General features: G+C 37.6%; 1 protein-coding gene across 2 annotated transcripts in view; it reads right to left on the bottom strand.

Annotated features, from left to right (window-relative positions):
* Positions 1–17,643, bottom strand: part of LOC136853155 (protein SSUH2 homolog) — a 792,844-nt gene that overhangs the window by 628,453 nt on the left and 146,748 nt on the right. For both annotated transcript variants that reach the window (XM_067128470.1, XM_067128469.1), the window contains exon 2: positions 1,167–3,043. In XM_067128470.1, coding sequence (XP_066984571.1) covers positions 1,167–1,449 — 283 coding nt within the window. In that variant the 5' untranslated portion in view covers positions 1,450–3,043. The remainder of the gene's footprint in view (positions 1–1,166; positions 3,044–17,643) is intronic.

Consider the following 17,643-nt stretch of genomic DNA (forward strand, 5'->3'; position numbering starts at 1 on the left):
AACAGCTGAATTAACCTCAGCGCCGCAAAACGCCCCTTACCACCTCTGATAAAATCCGATCAATATCTCATCCCAGCAGCTACCTGGCTGTTTGCACTCTTGACTAATTAACCTAAAACACGTTATATAAGTCGGGGGCTTAATTGAACTCACCAATCTCCTCAAACGATTGCGGCGTTTTGGTGGTTAAGTCTCCTCTCTATTCCATTCCCACGTTCATTATCTCTCCTCCTCCTCCTCCTCCTCCTCCTCCTCCTCCTCCTCCTCCTCCTCCTCCTCCTCCTACATTTATTCTTTAATCTTTCTATGCTACCATTCGGTCGCTTGCAAATATACATTTCTTATATGAGACTCCTTTCAGAAACCTATTTATTTATCTATTTAATTTCCTATTTAGTTTTATTAAGGCGTCAATAACCTAAGGGATGTTGCGACGTCGCCAGTTTAATAGCCACAAATCAATCAATCAATCCCATCCACTTATTAGAACCCATTCCCATCTATTCCAGACCGTGACTAACTCCTATGTCCACCTATTCCTGTATATTCCAGCCCATGAATAATGCCTATTTCCACTTATTCTAATCTATTCCAACCGATGACTAATTCCTATTTCCACCTATTCCCATTTATTCCAGCCCATGACTAATGCCTGTTTCCACCTATTCCCATTAATTCCAGCCTATGACTAACTCCCATTCCCACCTATACCCATCTATTCCAGCCAATGACTAACTCCTATTTCCACCTATTCCCATCTATTCCAGCCAATGACTAACTCCCATTCCCACCTTTACCCATCTATTCCAACCGATGACTAACTCCCATTTCCACCTATTCCCATCTATTCCAGCCAATGACTAACTCCCATTCCCACCTTTACCCATCTATTCCAGCCTATGACTAACTCCCATTCCCACCTATACCCATCTATTCCAGCCAATGACTAACTCCCATTCCCACCTATACCCATCTATTCCAGCCAATGACTAACTCCCATTTCCACCTGTTCCCATCTATTCCAGCCCACGACTAACTCCTATTTCCACCTATTCCCATCTATTCCAGCCAATGACTAACTCCCATTCCCATTCATCCAACCCAAAACTGTCTCCTAGACAACCCCCCCACCCCGCCCCTTCCTTCCATTCCAAGGATCCACTTACCCGTCACGCCGGAACGGACAGACGAAGTCCTGGACATCTCGGGAGACCAGGAGCCGGGTCCCCGGAGAGGATGCCTCCTGGAGGTGGTGTCCCTGAACTTCTTGAGGTCCCTCCTGTTGCTCCGGCGGGAGAAACGGGGCGACGACGACGGCGACGGCGGCAAGAAGTCTTCCTCCTCCTGCATGATCCGGTGGACCAGAGGGTGGAGGCTGCTCTCCTCGATGGAGACGTACTCGAGCCCCTGCTGCGCCTTGGAGGGGTAGAAGAGCTCGTTCCGCGACATCCTGAAGAAGGCGCTGACGGAGGTGCGGGAAGGAATGTGCAGGAAGAGAGAATTTGTCCGGTTGTCTTTTGATTTCCTTCACTCGGCGTTCAGCAACGCTCGCTCGGACATCCTGAAGAAGGCGGCGAAGAAGGTGCAGGAGGGGAGAATTATCTGTTTATGTTTTTGATTCCCTCACTCGATTTTTCTCTCTCTCTCGTCGTCATTCTTCATTGTTGAGAGGCTTCTTCACCTATTGTTTTTTTTTTTTTAATGTATTGTTGCGTCAGTAGCCCCGACGCATCGATCACTCTAAATCAAGTAGCAGTTCACTGTGTCATTGCGTCAGTAGCCCCGACGCATCGATCACTCTAAATCAAGTAGCAGTTCACTGTGTCATTGCGTCAGTAGCCCCGACGCATCGATTACTCTAAATCAAGTAGCAATTCACTGTATCATTGCGTCAGTAGCCAAGACGCATCGATTACTCTAAATCAAGTAGCAATTCACTGTGTCATTGCGTCAGTAGCCCCGACGCATCGATCACTCTAAATCAAATCAATTGGCAATTTTAGCAATTCACTGTCTTGTGATTGATGTCACCGAACGTATTCCATAAACTTCTTAATATAAGAATATACCAACTTTGAAATACTTGAACGTGAACTTAAATAATTAGCACAGATATACGAAGTGACGTTTCACTTACAATTCAAAGGACTTACCGTATCCCGCTAATTTCAAGATAACAAAAGCACTTAGTTACGGTTCAGCGTCTGATAATCAAAATATCATCTTTCATAACTTTGACAAAAGCGCGCAAGCAATGCTGTCGATAGCGTTGGTATGTAAACACCACCTCTCGTAATATTAAAATAAGCTTATCGTCCTTCTTATATCCTACGAAACTATAGCTATTTGATAGAATTCAATTCGTCCAACATCAACTAATCACCGCAACGGAGAAAATAATCATTCCAGGGGATCGTTCAACGTTCACAAAAGTATTTACAAAACCGTCCATAAACTCTGTATTAAAACTAACATTGCATCGGTACAATTTTGATCAATTGAAGCATATCACAGTTCAGCGCAGGCACGTTCCGACCTTAAAATTTACTTCCTACACATCTACGGTTAATCTCTCTTGTTTAAAGTCTACATCTTGTCAATTGTGCAGTTCCGCGCGTCCAAAATCACGAATTCCGAGTCTGAGCGGCGTGTCGGGCCGTTCAACATTGTCCGTCGCAATTCCGCGGGTTAAAATTTCATGATTTTTAGTTTCCAGCCGAAGAATTTCTTGCCATGAAGCATGTTATTCCTTTTTTTTTTTTATCTCCGAGACCTGATTCCTGTCATTCTGTCATTGCGATTTCATTCGAATTGTTATTTTTTTTTTTATTTCACTTGAATTTCGTCATCACTGCGTGTTTGGAAAATAACGACACTCGTATAAATAAATTCAATACTGTTGTTTCACCACAAAAATCATTAGTCAGTACCGATAACTGTCCTCAGCTAAGAATCATTTTCTGCCATTCATCATTTTTCTTTTCATTTTTTTTTTATTATTTTTATCTTTTTATTTCACTTGTCCTTCCATGAACAAAAAGCACTGAAAAGCACAGTTGAAATCAGAGAATAAAGTTCCACATGTGACAATTGTATGGATATGTGAGTGTGAAGATGGTGGTTGTGTATATGTATGTATGTATGTATGTATGTATGTGTGTGTGTATATATATATATATATATATATATATATATATATATATATATATATATATATATATATATATATATATATATATCAATATTACGATAGCAACATCATAAAACGGCTGAATCATTCTACATACCTACTGGTATAATCATTCATGCAAGCACACAAACACACGAGATATACATACTTACACACACACACATATATATATATATATACATATACATATATATATATATATATATATATATATATATATATATATATATATATATATATATATATATACACACACACATGCATACATTCACACATACAAACAACCAAACATTATATATACACACAAACACACATACGAAAACTCCACATACGCGCCGACATACCTCATGGCATTCCACGACGACCCCCCCACCACCCCGAAAACCAATCATTAGAAGCGCAACAATCAAGAAATTCTTTGAGTCCAAAACGCATTAGCACCGGCGCCTACGACTCCACGCGGTCGTTAGCGGCCATCTATGCGATCATTACAACTCCGGTGTCATTAATTGTCCGTCACGCCGTTGGCCGTGTTCCCACTTCCGAAGAAGGTGAGGACGAGGCCTCTCCTCCAACGAGGGAAGACGCGTCTCGGTAATGGCCTTTATATCTTCAGGACTCGGCATCCTACTAAGGGAATATTGGGTTGGATAAAAAAAATAAAAAAAGATAAATATCCCAAAAGATGGATTTGTTTATCATGACCAATATCTACTGCTACGTATGTAAGGCATATTATTATTATTATTATTATTATTATTATTATTATTATTATTATTATTATTATTATTATTCAGAAGATGAAGAACCCTATTCATATGGAACAACCCCACCAAAGGGGCCACTGACTTGAAATTCTTGAAGCTTCCAAAGAATATTAAGGAGCTCATTAAGAAGAAGTCAAGAGGAATTAAAGGGAAATACAGAAAGAAGAGATCCCACTTATTGAAAAAGAAAAAAATAAATTAATAAATACACACACACACACACACACACGCACAACCATTCATCTCCCAAAACAATAAAGTTAGCACAGGTAAACCTCAGGTAACCCATCGAGAGTTCGGGCGACTGGGGCTGGGGAGGTAGCCGAGCATCCATACGGTAAATTTACTGGTGAGTAATAACGACTCCGTCTTGATTACAAACAGTGATTAACTTGTTGATTTTAAGAGGAGAGAAATAAGGGGGGCGACTCATCTGCTTCTCATTATAGTCAGAGCGGAGGTTGGATCAGGTGGGGCAGGTTCATTGAACTACTTTGCTTACAATGGGTGCCCGAAATCGTAAATAAACTGGCCCATTGAATGCCGGTCCTAGAATTCCCACCAGATTGGTGTATTATCTATTTATTAATTTATTCATTTTTTTTTTTTTTTAATAAGTGGGATTTCTTCTTTCTGTATTTCCCTTTACTTCCTCTTACTTCTTCCTAATGAACATCTTAAGATTCTTTGGAAGCTTCTGGAATTCCAAGTCAGTGGCCCCTTTGGTGGGCTTGTTCCATATGAATAGGTTTCTTCATCTTCTGAACAATAATAATAATAAAAATAATAATAAAATAATAATAATAATAATAATAAATAATAATAATAATAATAATAATAACAGTGTACCATCTATATTCTTTCCACGTTCTTCCCATTGTAAAGCCTGAATTGATATCAGTGGTAATTATGAACAGATGGCCCCATATATATATATATATATATATATATATATATATATATATATATATATATATATATATATATATATATATATATATATATATATATATATAATATATATATATATATATATATATATATATATATATATATATATATATATAAATATATATATATATATTATGCGGCTAGACGTCACCAATAATCCTGGGAAGGAATTGCACAAAACTCAGGTTACAAAAGACATTCGGAAAGGCAATGAGATAATTAAGATAAACAAAGTCTGAGAAACCGGCAGATGGTGAAATTAGGAGAGAAAAGAAAGGCAAGTAATCCGTGGAAATAGACAGAGACAATAAAAGGAAAATGTCAAAATACCAGTAAAATAAACAACAAGATAATGAGGGCACTAATTATAACAACAATGCGATTTCAAAAAAAGAAGTCGTGGAAAGAGAGAAAAAAACATATAAAAATTGAGCCGAAGTTTCCTCGGCGCAGTCGAGTTTTCTGTACAGCGTATATAAGCAAGGCCACCGATAATAGATCTATCTTTCGGTGGTCTCGCTTTAATGCTGTATGAGCCGCGGCCCGTGAAAGTTTAACGTCGGTTTGGTGGTGGCAGACGCACGGTCATAGTTAACTTTAACCTTAATCAGAATAAAAACTACTGAGGCTAGAGGGCTGCAATTTGGTATGTTTGATGATTGGAGGGTAGATGATCAACATACCAATTTGTAGCCCTCTAGCCTCAGTAGTTTTCAAGATCTGAGGGCGGACAGAAAAAGTAGTGCGGACGGACAGACACAGAGCCATCTCCATAAGTTTTATTTTACAGAAAACTAAAAATAAGAAATTCGCTTTAGCAGAGAAGATAATGATGATGGTTGTGATAACCGCTGTCTTAGCGAAAAAGAAGAAGGATAAACTGATGAAAAATAGAGGGTAATGGAAGAAGGATAAAATAAAATTTTACATTAGGATTTCTGGAGTATAATATGATTCCAGTAGGTGATAGTGAATTCATTTAGCATCGTTATGGACAAAAAGTAATGGGCAAATAATAAGTCTTATCAATCTGAAAATATGCTGTTGCTTGATAAAATTGTTAAAGTTTAAAAAACCGTTTTGCAGCATTGCCAAATAAGAATGGTGTCAGAAAAGAATATTATATTTTATTCTCTCTCTCTCTCTCTCTCTCTCTCTCTCTCTCTCTCTCTCTCTCTCTCTCTCTCTCTCTCCTCCATAACCTGAGGCATACTAAGCTTCTTTTTCCTATCTCAGAGAGAGAGAGAGAGAGAGAGAGAGAGAGAGAGAGAGAGAGAGAGAGAGAGAGAGAGAGAGAGAGAGAGAGAGAGAGAGAGAGAGAGAGAGAGAGAGAGAGAGAGAGAAGGAAGGCCCATCTTAAACATACAAAGGAGTGAGTACAAGGAAAAGAGAGAGAGAGAGAGAGAGAGAGAGAGAGAGAGAGAGAGAGAGAGAGAGAGAGAGAGAGAAAGGCCCATCTTAAACATACAAAGGAGTGAGTACAAGGAAGAGAGAGAGAGAGAGAGAGAGAGAGAGAGAGAGAGAGAGAGAGAGAGAGAGAGTAATGCACAAACTTTGCACCACCTAACGCTGGCTTGCAGCAAAAGCATCCCATACGTCCTCACAACTTATCTGGACGGAGCGAATCTCTGAAGGATTTTCCCAAACGACGCCGCTGACATCAACGAGAGAGAGAGAGAGAGAGAGAGAGAGAGAGAGAGAGAGAGAGAGAGAGAGAGAGAGAGAGAGAGAGAGAGAGGTGTTAAAATTTTACTCTAATTTACAATACAACCACACGTATGTATGTATTTATGTATCCATGTATATATGTACATACATACATACCTATACACACATATGTATATGTGTATGTACGTCTGTATGTATGTATTCAAGCACTAAAAAAGAGTGTATATGCTTGTATATGTATACACACACACTATAAATATAAATTAAAGTTTTAATATATACATATATGTAAAATGTATATTTACATATATGTATACACATACATACATACATACATACATACATATGTGTTTGTGTGTGCGTGTGTGTACAATTCAACTCTGAGTAAGACCCAAGATAAGTAACCTGCCATCTCATTCTTACAGAAATAAAAAAAAAAAAATCTTCCCCTGAAGAAGAATATCTCTCGCGAAATGACAAACGGCTTGCAGGAAAACTCTTCTAAATTAGTTACTTGAGGAAAGAAGCTTTCCTCTACATTTCGGGAAAGGAACACCTTACCTCCGGGAGCAATTTTCTCATGAAAGTTCACCTGTAGATTATCTTTTAGTAAACGAACTTTGACGTAAGACGTATCCATTTATCTTCCCAAGCTAAAATCATTCTTTTCACATTTCAGGAATATGGTGGTAAACCCCAGCATTGAATATTTGCTTTAATTCCTTTGTTAGAACCTGAAGTTTTAAAATGATTAGACTCTTTATTTAACAGAATATTTCCCTGGAATGGAATGGCACATAGAGTTTAGGCCAAAGGTCAAACGCCTGGGACCTATCAGGTCATTCAGCGCTGAATGAAAAATTGAGAGTAAGAGGTTTGAAAGGTGTAGGAGAAAACGTCCCAGTTGCACTAAGAAATAACCGTTTGGAGAGGATGGGTAGCGAGATGAAAGAGGGAGAATATGAACGGAGGTACAGTAAAAGGAATGAAAGGGGTTGCAGCTAGGGGCCTTAAGAAGGATTTCGCTAATTTGTAAATCACTAATATCTTTGTTAAGGAATCACTGAGTCAATAAAAAAAATGGCTTTTCTTACTGATATATAAATCAAAAATATGAAATTATTAATTTTACTTGAATTATTTAATTAATATATATCAATAAATCGATATCACAACATGAAAGGTCACTGACCTCGTCACCCAACGAGGAGAGAGAGAGAGAGAGAGAGAGAGAGAGAGAGAGAGAGAGAGAGAGAGAGAGAGAGAGAGAGAGAGAGATGGTTCTAAACAAAGATAAACAGTGGTACACCACATGGTGCCCCCAATTCTCTTGTTTACTCCACGGAACAAAAATATTTATTCTCGAAGAACGTTCCACACCTCTTTCGAAGCCAATCATATCGGGGAAAGACGCAGTTGAATCGACAACAAAAATAACAAGTATGAAAAATGCGCCGAAGTTTCTTCGGCGCAGTCGAGTTTTCTGTACAGCGTATAATCAAGGCCAGCGAAAATAGATCCATCTTTCGGTGGTCTCGGTATAATGCTGTATGAGTCGCCGCCCACGAAACTTGAACCACGGCACTGTGCTGGCCCGTCTTACGTCGTTGCCAGAAGCACGATCCGTGGCTAACTTTAACCTTAAACAGAATAAAAACTACTGAGGCTAGAGGGCTGCGATTTGGTACGTTTGATGATTGGAGGGTGGATGACCATCATACCAATTTGCAGCCCTCTAGCCTCATTTGTTTTTAAGATCTGAGGGCGGACAGAACAAGTGCGGACGGCCAGACAAATCAAGCGCAATAGTTTTCTTTAACAGAAAAATAAAATCTATTTTGTGTTTTACCTGTGACGCTTCTGGGCGCGTTTGTGCACACATTATCTGAGGGTGTGTCCACAACACAGGAAAATATGTCACAAATATATCACAGACATTATTATTATTATTATTATTATTATTATTATTATTATTACTCAGAAGATGAAACCTATTCATATGGAACAAGCCCACCAAAGGGGCCACTGACATGAAATTCAAGAAGCTTCCAAAGAAAGGTGTTCATTAGGAAGAAGTAAGAGGAAGTAAAGGGAAATGCAGAAAGAAAAGATCCCACTCATCAAAAAATAAAAATAATAAATCAACAAACAGATAAAAATGTATCAAAATGCAAGGAGAATAATATTAGGGCAGTAATGCATTGCATCTTCGCTTGAACTTCTGAAGAAGAAGTTCCAATTGCCCGACATCCCCAGAAGGAAGGTTATTCCACAGTCCAGCAGTGTGTGAGGAATGTTGCGACCAAGTCGGCGACCGAAAGTGGAGAACGAATTGGAGAACGACCCTTTGGTAAATGCTTGAAAATCAGTCATACCAAGCACTACTGGTTAGGACTATCAATGTCTCTGACTTGTATCAAACTTGTTTGTGATGAGGGTGTGATAAGACGCCGACGTGTGTTTCTGAGATGCTTTCTACTGAACTGTGGGCACATTCTGATTCTAACATCAGCGAGTTGATTTCTATGTACAAGACCAATGTTCAGAATCTTCTAACAACCCTTAGATAGAAAAGAATAGAACAGAATATAGAATTTAGGCCAAAGACCAAGCTAAGCTGGGACCTATGAGGTCATTCAGAGCTGAAAGGTAAAAATTGACAGTAAGAAGGTCTGAAAGGCGTAACAGGAGTAAATAAAATCTTTTGCAGTTGCACTACGAATCAACTGTTAGGAGAGGGTTGAGGAAAGTCAGATGAAAGAAGGGAATATGAACGGAGGTACAGCAAAAGGAATGAAAGATGTTGCAGCAGCAGCAGCTAGGGACGCTGCGAAGAACCCTGATTAATGCCTACAGTGCGTCGTGTGGGGTGCACCGACGAAACTAATAGATCAAAGTGGGGTTCGAGCAGAGGAAACAGCGAGTGACTGAGAATGTTAGTGTCTGTTTCTAACATTCCTGTTCACGGATGTTTGAGTGTAAAAATGTTATTTACGTCCGTTAAAATTCGTACTATTCCATATGTTTACATTTTTACGCTGTATACACCTCCCATAATGGTCGTTTACGGATCTGAGTGAGGGAAAAATTCCTCGTGTCTGTATGTGTATGCAAAGCCATTTATACACATACGTAATCCTGTGCAGGTGCCATTATTATTATTATTATTATTATTATTATTATTATTATTATTATTATTATTATTATTATTATTATTATTATTCTGAAAATGAAACCCATTCAGATGTATTATTATTATTATTATTATTATTATTATTATTATTATTATTATTATTATTATTATTATTATTATTATTATTCAGAATTTGAAACCTATTCATATGGAACAAGCCCACCAAAGGGGCCACTGACTTGAAATTCCAGAAGCTTCCAAAGAATATTAAGGTGTTCATTAGGAAGAAGTAAGAGGAGGTAAAGGGAAATACAGAATGAAGAGATCTCACATAATAAAAAAAATACAATAATGAATTAATAAATAATAAACTAAAAAACATAAAATGTATTGAAATACAAGGAGAAGTTTGCCATAATCTGCTCCCCTTTCGAACAGCGTTTGGCTTTTGCATTCCGCTCAAAAACCTAAAAAAATAAAATAAATAAATAAATAAATAAATAAATAAATAAATAAATAAATAAATCTACTGGATGGAGTAACAGAGAAACTTTTTTAATCAATGAACTCATACCCCACAAATGTCAACAAGGCAATGTGAATGGGAACCGCCCACACAACGCTCGGGCGGGAAAGCCGATTCATAAAAATTTTCCATTCATGATTATTCCCTTCATTCATCCTCACTACAATGACACTTTTGTACGATGAAGGATAAAACTGCAAATAGTTATGCGGCGGGTTATGTAAAGGTCTGGGGTGGTAAGTGTGTCCATTAGATATTTTTCATATATATATATATACAAACAATTATATGTATTGATATGTATATATATATATATATATATATATATATATATATATATATATATATATATATAAATATACATAGAGTAATACATTTGATAACCAGATAGATAGATAGGTCGTAAGCTTTATACATTCTGAGGTGGAGAGTTTAATCAAATACTTCACTGACACTTCGAAAAAACGCCCCAAACAAAATATTTTAGGAAAAATATAATACCATTACTACACACCCCTCATATATGTCAACACCAGATTATGAATGAAAGCCACCTACGCAAGAGTCGTAGTGCAAACGCTCATTCATTAAATTTATCTCATTCATTACTTCACACACACACACACACTGCAAGCACCCGGTATCAAGGGGGAATGCTAAGATTGCTAATAAACTCCTCCAGATTCTCAAAGACGGATTATGAATGAAAGCCATTTAACTCTGAGGTATCTCGTTTAATTATTGGATTGCAAACAATTGCAAAACTGAACACCATCGGTACTATTTTTAATATTATACGGATTAATAATATATTTCTTTTTTTTTAGTATGATGATGATATATTATTATTATTATTATTATTATTATTATTATTATTATTATTATTATTATTATTATTATTATTCAGAAGACGAAACCTATTCATATAGAACAAGCCCACAAAAGGGGCCAATGACTCGAAATTCTGAAGCTTCCAAAGAACATTAAGGTGTTCATTAGGAAGAAGTAAGAGGAAGTAAAGGGAAATACAGAAAGAAGAAATCTCACTTATTAAAAAAAAGAAAAAAAATATAATATATAATAAATTAATGAATAGATAAAAACGTATTACAATGCAAAGAGAAAAGTATTAGGGCAGTAATCAAAGATATCACATTACATACTGAATTTACACAAAGCTTATCATCTTCACTTATTCAATTTCCTCCTTAAATTTCTAATAACTTGAAATTACAAACAAAATTTATTGTTAAAATAACTTCTTTTCCTTCAAAATCCTTTACATTACATCAAATAATCTAATCCCTTAGCCTCTCTTTAACTTGCTGCCCAAGACAGACGTAACCGTTCAGTGTAATATAATTTTTCCTCCGTTTTCACCACAAGTCCAAACCATCCCAGTATCGACTCTGTCAAATCTGGTGGTAAAAATCCTTCTCACTGCATCAGATAATCTAATCCCTTAGCCTCTCTTTAACTTGCTGCCCAAGACAGACGTAACCGTTCAGTGTAATATAATTTTTCCTCCGTTTTCACCACAGGTCCAAACCACCCCAGCATCGACTCTGTCAAATCTGATGGTAAAAAATTCACTACATCTGATAATCTAATCAAAACATGCCTCTCTTTAGTTTCATTTCAAGACAGACCGTAACCATTTTCTGTAATATCATTCTTTGTTCCGTTTTCACCACAGGTCCAAACCACCCCAATCCCGATTCTACACCAAATCTGATGGTAAAAATTATATGCCTTAAGTCTCAAAACATGATCAAATCATCATTTCACGGTAGTACCATATTTATCATGATACATACATATATATATATATATATATATATATATATATATATATATATATATATATATATATATATATATATATAATAATATATGTGTGTAATAAAATATCATAACAATCACGATACAGAAATAGACGATTACCATTAAAACAACGAAAAGGAGGCGCGGTGATAAACCTCAGATATAGAAACGAACGAATGGTAACAATGACATCCACCTTGACGAAAGTGAAGAGAGAGATAGAAAGAGAGAGATGAAACTACAACGATAAGAGCAAACAAAAGCCGCGATAAATCCGAAATAACAAGAGAGGAACATAAACGGATCATGGGAGGAGAAGGAGAAGGAACATTCGAAATGAGAACCAACAAAAGAGGGGAACGAATTAAAGTGAAAGCAAAAAAAAGCGAAAAGGTAATTGGCAACATATAATAAATACTTATGAAAGGGGAAAGTACAAGAGAAGGAGCTCAACATAAGGTCAATGAGAGATGGAAAATAGGGAACGGAATGTAAAAGGAATAAGAAGCAAAGAAAAGGAATAATTGAAGAGGAACAGGCAAAGCATAACAAAAGACAAACGCACGAAAATACGGAATAAGGGAAAATGTACACTTGTATACAGATGAGTGTGGGCGAAATTTCTCTCTCTCTCTCTCTCTCTCTCTCTCTCTCTCTCTCTCTCTCTCTCTCTCTCTCTCTCTCTCTCTCTCGTTCTCCAGTCTCAGAGGTTTATCTCACCGTCACAAACGGACGGCAAATGGGAAAACAAACACTTTCGTCTCTGTTTGTGTTTCTCCGCAAAACTTTTGAGTTGGAACAATAATAGTCTGATTGGATAAATAAACAGCGGATCGCGGTGGGTATAACACGCCATTATTTTGACGTAAGGTGGCTTCTGATTCATGGACACGCATAAGCGCCAATGATATATATATATATATATATATATATATATATATATATATATATATATATATATATATATATATATATATATATATATATTTATTTATTTATTCCATTGATAAAATATTAAAACCTCTCCTCTTTCTTGATAGGAAACTTAGCAGAGGACTCTGAAAATGAAAGCAAAATCTTTTAACTATAATCTTTACTAAAACGAATAAAAAAAAAATGAACCTGTTCAGTTCCCATCCCCAAGCAGCTTTGTAAAACTCCCTCCACAAAGACCCTATACCCAGACCCTATACCCAGGCCCTCTTCAGCCATTACCCTTCGCCGAAAAACTCTCCAGAACCCGCAGATGGATCTTGAAAAATCCTACGGCTAAATAAATACGAGGGCGGCCATCCTATTAGCAAAGCCTTAGATATCCTTGTTGATTCTAACCCTTTTCTCTGTCTGAGTAAATAGTACTATTGGGTGCACATACGCCCACGTTCTAGCTCACACACACACATACACGCACATACACACAAACGCTGCTGCTACGCTCGAGAAAATCTCTCCGTCACCAAATACGCGTTCGCCTTGAAGGCGATGCGTAGGTATCTACTCTCAACTCTCTCTCTCTCTCTCTCTCTCTCTCTCTCTCTCTCTCTCTCTCTCTCTCTCTCTCTCTCTGTATATATATATCCTATCTACATATTAGTTTCTGATTTGATATTTCGATAGGATACCTGTCTCTCTCTCTCTCTCTCTCTCTCTCTCTCTCTCTCTCTCTCTCTCTCTCTCTCTCTCTCTTGATTTCATATTTCGGTCCGGTGGTCGTGTTCTGCTTTGTTGGTACTTATAGCGGTGCCAGAAGTACGATTACGGCTAACCTTATCCTTAAATAAAATAAAAACTACTTAAGCTAGAGGGCTGCAATTTGGTATGTTTGATGACTGGAGGCTGGATGATCAACATACCAATTTGCAGCCCTCTAGCCTCAGTAGTTTTTAAGACCTGAGGGCGGACAGAAAAGTGCGGACGGCCAGGCTATAAATAGCCAACTACGTAATACTTTTCTTTTACAGAAAACTAAAATGTCAATCAATGCTGGTTTTATACAAGACAATATCTGCTCCTACACTGATGAATAAACGCATCCAAAAACAGTGAAAACAAAAATAAAACGATAAAATGAAAAACAAAACAAATTAAAATTAAAATTTTACTATACGTTTGCATATAAAAAGGGAAGTAATAAAAAGTGAAAAGAAAAACAAACTAACTTGAGAGAGAGAGAGAGAGAGAGAGAGAGAGAGAGAGAGAGAGAGAGAGAGAGAGAGAGAGAGAGAGAGAGGTGCCGCGACAAAATATACGCAGTACATCAAAGGCGTCGTCAATCCCTTAGAGAGAGAGAGAGAGAGAGAGAGAGAGAGAGAGAGAGAGAGAGAGAGAGAGAGAGAGAGAGAGAGAGAGAGAGAGGAACTCTGGTTTCGAGAGTACAATGGAGGGGTATTTTCAGCACAGCTTTGTCAACACATCCCGATAGAGAGAGAGAGAGAGAGAGAGAGAGAGAGAGAGAGAGAGAGAGAGAGAGAGAGAGAGAGAGAGACTACAGTGCCAGGGTTATTGGGAAAGCAGAAATTTAAAAAAAAAAATACACAAGATTGTGTTTAGAAAAATATTATAATGTTCTTTCAAAAATGAAGGAGATATGTGATCATATATATATTTTTCTGTGTTTGAAATGTATGTAAACATGACGCATATATATGGGAAATTTTTCATATATATATATATATATATATAATATTTTATATATATATATATATATATATATATATATATATATATATATATTACCACCATTATTCTTAAATCAACCTAATTATTATGACATTTACTAATATTATTATGGTACTGTCATCTTTATTCCACTAATCTGGGGAAAAAATAATAATGTCATTCTTATGACATACATATTAAAATTCTTTAAGTCATCATCCTCAAAGCTCACGGAAAAATATTAAAATGGATCATAAAATATTATCACGAAAATGGCAAAAATGTTTTACAGCAATTAGAGACTCAAGATGAGATTGTAACAAAACTACTGTGAGATGAAAAGATATTCAGTGTCATTAGCGTAACGAGAGGTTGTCTTTCAATGGAAAATTCTCTCTCTCTCTCTCCCTCTCTCTCTGTGCTTAATAATAACCTTTATTCTTCTCACCTCTGTAAAGATAATTTGTCACAAACCCATACATTTAATTGTATAATAATGTGTTTATATGTGGTGCTTATAGAGAGAAAAATACAATTGATAAACAGAGAGAGAGAGAGAGAGAGAGAGAGAGAGAGAGAGAGAGAGAGAGAGAGAGAGAGAGAGAGAGAGAGAGCTGGAATAATCTTCTCCTTTCAGACCAAACATCAGAGTAAATGAATTCTTGGCTTCATCTTCGGACGCCCAGGAAAAGGACGAATGCCACATTTTTTTTCTTAGGCCTTAATGAAAAATGAGAGTTCTAAGCCCTGCCTCCCTCATTACGCTTCATTCATTCTTCATCACACTTCATTTACGTCCATTCATCCGCATTTCTTGCCCCTAACCGATTCACACTTCACTTCAATTCACTTCGATTCACTTCATCCCCATTCCACTTCATTTCAGTTAATCCAATTCCACTTCATTCATTTCAATCCAGTTCCGTTTCATTTCAATTAATACCATCACACTTCACTTCGCTTCAATTCACTTCATCCCCACTTCATTTCACTTCAATCAATCCCCATCCCACTTTATTTCACTTCATCTCCACTTCACTTCACTTCAATCAATCCCCATCCCACTTCATTTCACTTCAATTCACTTCATTTCCATTCACTTTACCCACTTTTCCACTTCACTTCAATTCAATTCATCCCCACTTCATTGCACTTCATTTATTCAACTCCATCTTAATTTTCTTCTATTCACTTCATTTTACTTCATTTCACTTCACTTCAATCAATCCCCATCCCACTTCATTTCACTTCATCTCCACTTCATTTCAATCAATCTCCATCCCACTTAATTTTACTTCTATTCACTTCATCCCCACTTCATTTCACTTCATTTCAATAAATCCCCATCCCACTTCATTTCACTTCAATTCATTTCATCCACTTCACTTCAATCAATCTACATCCCACTTCATTTCACTTCATCTTCACTTCATTTCACTTCAGTTCACTTCCCCCCACCCAACTTCAATTCAATCAATCCCCATCCCACTTCATTTCAATCAGTCCCCACCCCACTTCATTCACATCATCCCCACCCAACACCATTACACTTCATTCCTCGAAGTTCCCCCGCCCCGGCCATTACACTTCGCGCCTCGACTTCATTATAATCAACGATGGCGGTAATGAAAACAAGTCGGCGCGAATAATCTTCATTTTGAATCCCCCCCTTCCCCCCCGCCTCTCTCTCTCTCTCTCTCTCTCTCTCTCTCTCTCTCTCTCTCTCTCTCTCTCTCCTCTCCCCCAAACCCCCTCCAGTAGACTCCTCCCCAACCCCTTCCCATTGTTCCCATTCCCCCTTTCTAAGGGTAAAAGAGGGAAGAATAAGAGGAGGAGGAGGAGGAGGAGGAGGAGGAGGAGGAGGAGGAGGAGGATGGGAGAATAAAGGAGGAAGAATAAAATAAAAGAGAAGGAAGAGGAAAAAATGGTGAATGTGAGGCGAGAGAAGGTGGAATAATATGAGGATGATGAGCAAGAGAAATAAAATAGGCAAATTTAGGAGGAGAAAATGGGTGAGGATGAAACGGAATAGGAGAAAGGAGGATAAGAAGGAAGATGTGGATTATCAATAATAGGAAGAGGAGATAAAACAGAAAGATACGAAGAGGAGGTTAGGTAATAAGAGGAAAGAAGAATAGGGAAGGAGAAATAAACAAGTAAAAAATTCTCCGAAGTTTCTTCGGCGCAATCGAGTTTTCTGTACAGCGCATAATCAAGGCCACCGAAAATAGATCTATCTTCCAGGTGGTCTCGGCGTAATGCTGTATGAGCCGCGGCCCATGAAACTTTAACTATCGCCTGGTGGTGGCATATCCTATATCGTTGCCAGAAGCACGATTATGGCTAACTTTAACCTTAAATCAAATAAAAACCAGTGAGGCTAGAGGGCTGCAATTTGGTATGTTAGATGACTGGAGGGTGGGTGATCGACATACCAATTTGCAGCCCTCTAGCCTCCGCGGTAGTTTTTAAGATCTGAGGGCGGACAGAAAAAGTGCGGACGGACAGACAAAGCCGGCACAATAGTTTTCCTTTCCGAAAACTAATTAAAGAGCGGAGATAGAGTCGAGTAGGAACGAAAAGACAAAGATGAAAGAGAGAGACGAAGTGGAATAAGAATGTAACAGGTGGAGAAGAAATAGAGAGAAGGGAGACGAATACTGGATAAACAGGCGGAGTGGAAAATCGGAAATTGAGATACAGATGAATAGACGAAATTGGATAAGACGACGCGGAACCGAATAAGGATGAACGGGAAGAAGAATAAAAAAGAGGAGGTAGTCAAATAAGAATAAACAGGCATAGAGGATAAAAGAATAAGACACAAACATACAGAGGTAAGAAGAGGATAAACTGTCGAATAAAGAGGAACAGGCAAAGAGGAAAATACAGAAGTCTGAGAAGAAAAAAGGGGACTGCAAAAATA

The sequence above is a fragment of the Macrobrachium rosenbergii genome, chromosome 26 (assembly GCF_040412425.1).
Source record: "Macrobrachium rosenbergii isolate ZJJX-2024 chromosome 26, ASM4041242v1, whole genome shotgun sequence".
Classification (NCBI taxonomy): Eukaryota; Metazoa; Arthropoda; class Malacostraca; order Decapoda; family Palaemonidae; genus Macrobrachium; species Macrobrachium rosenbergii.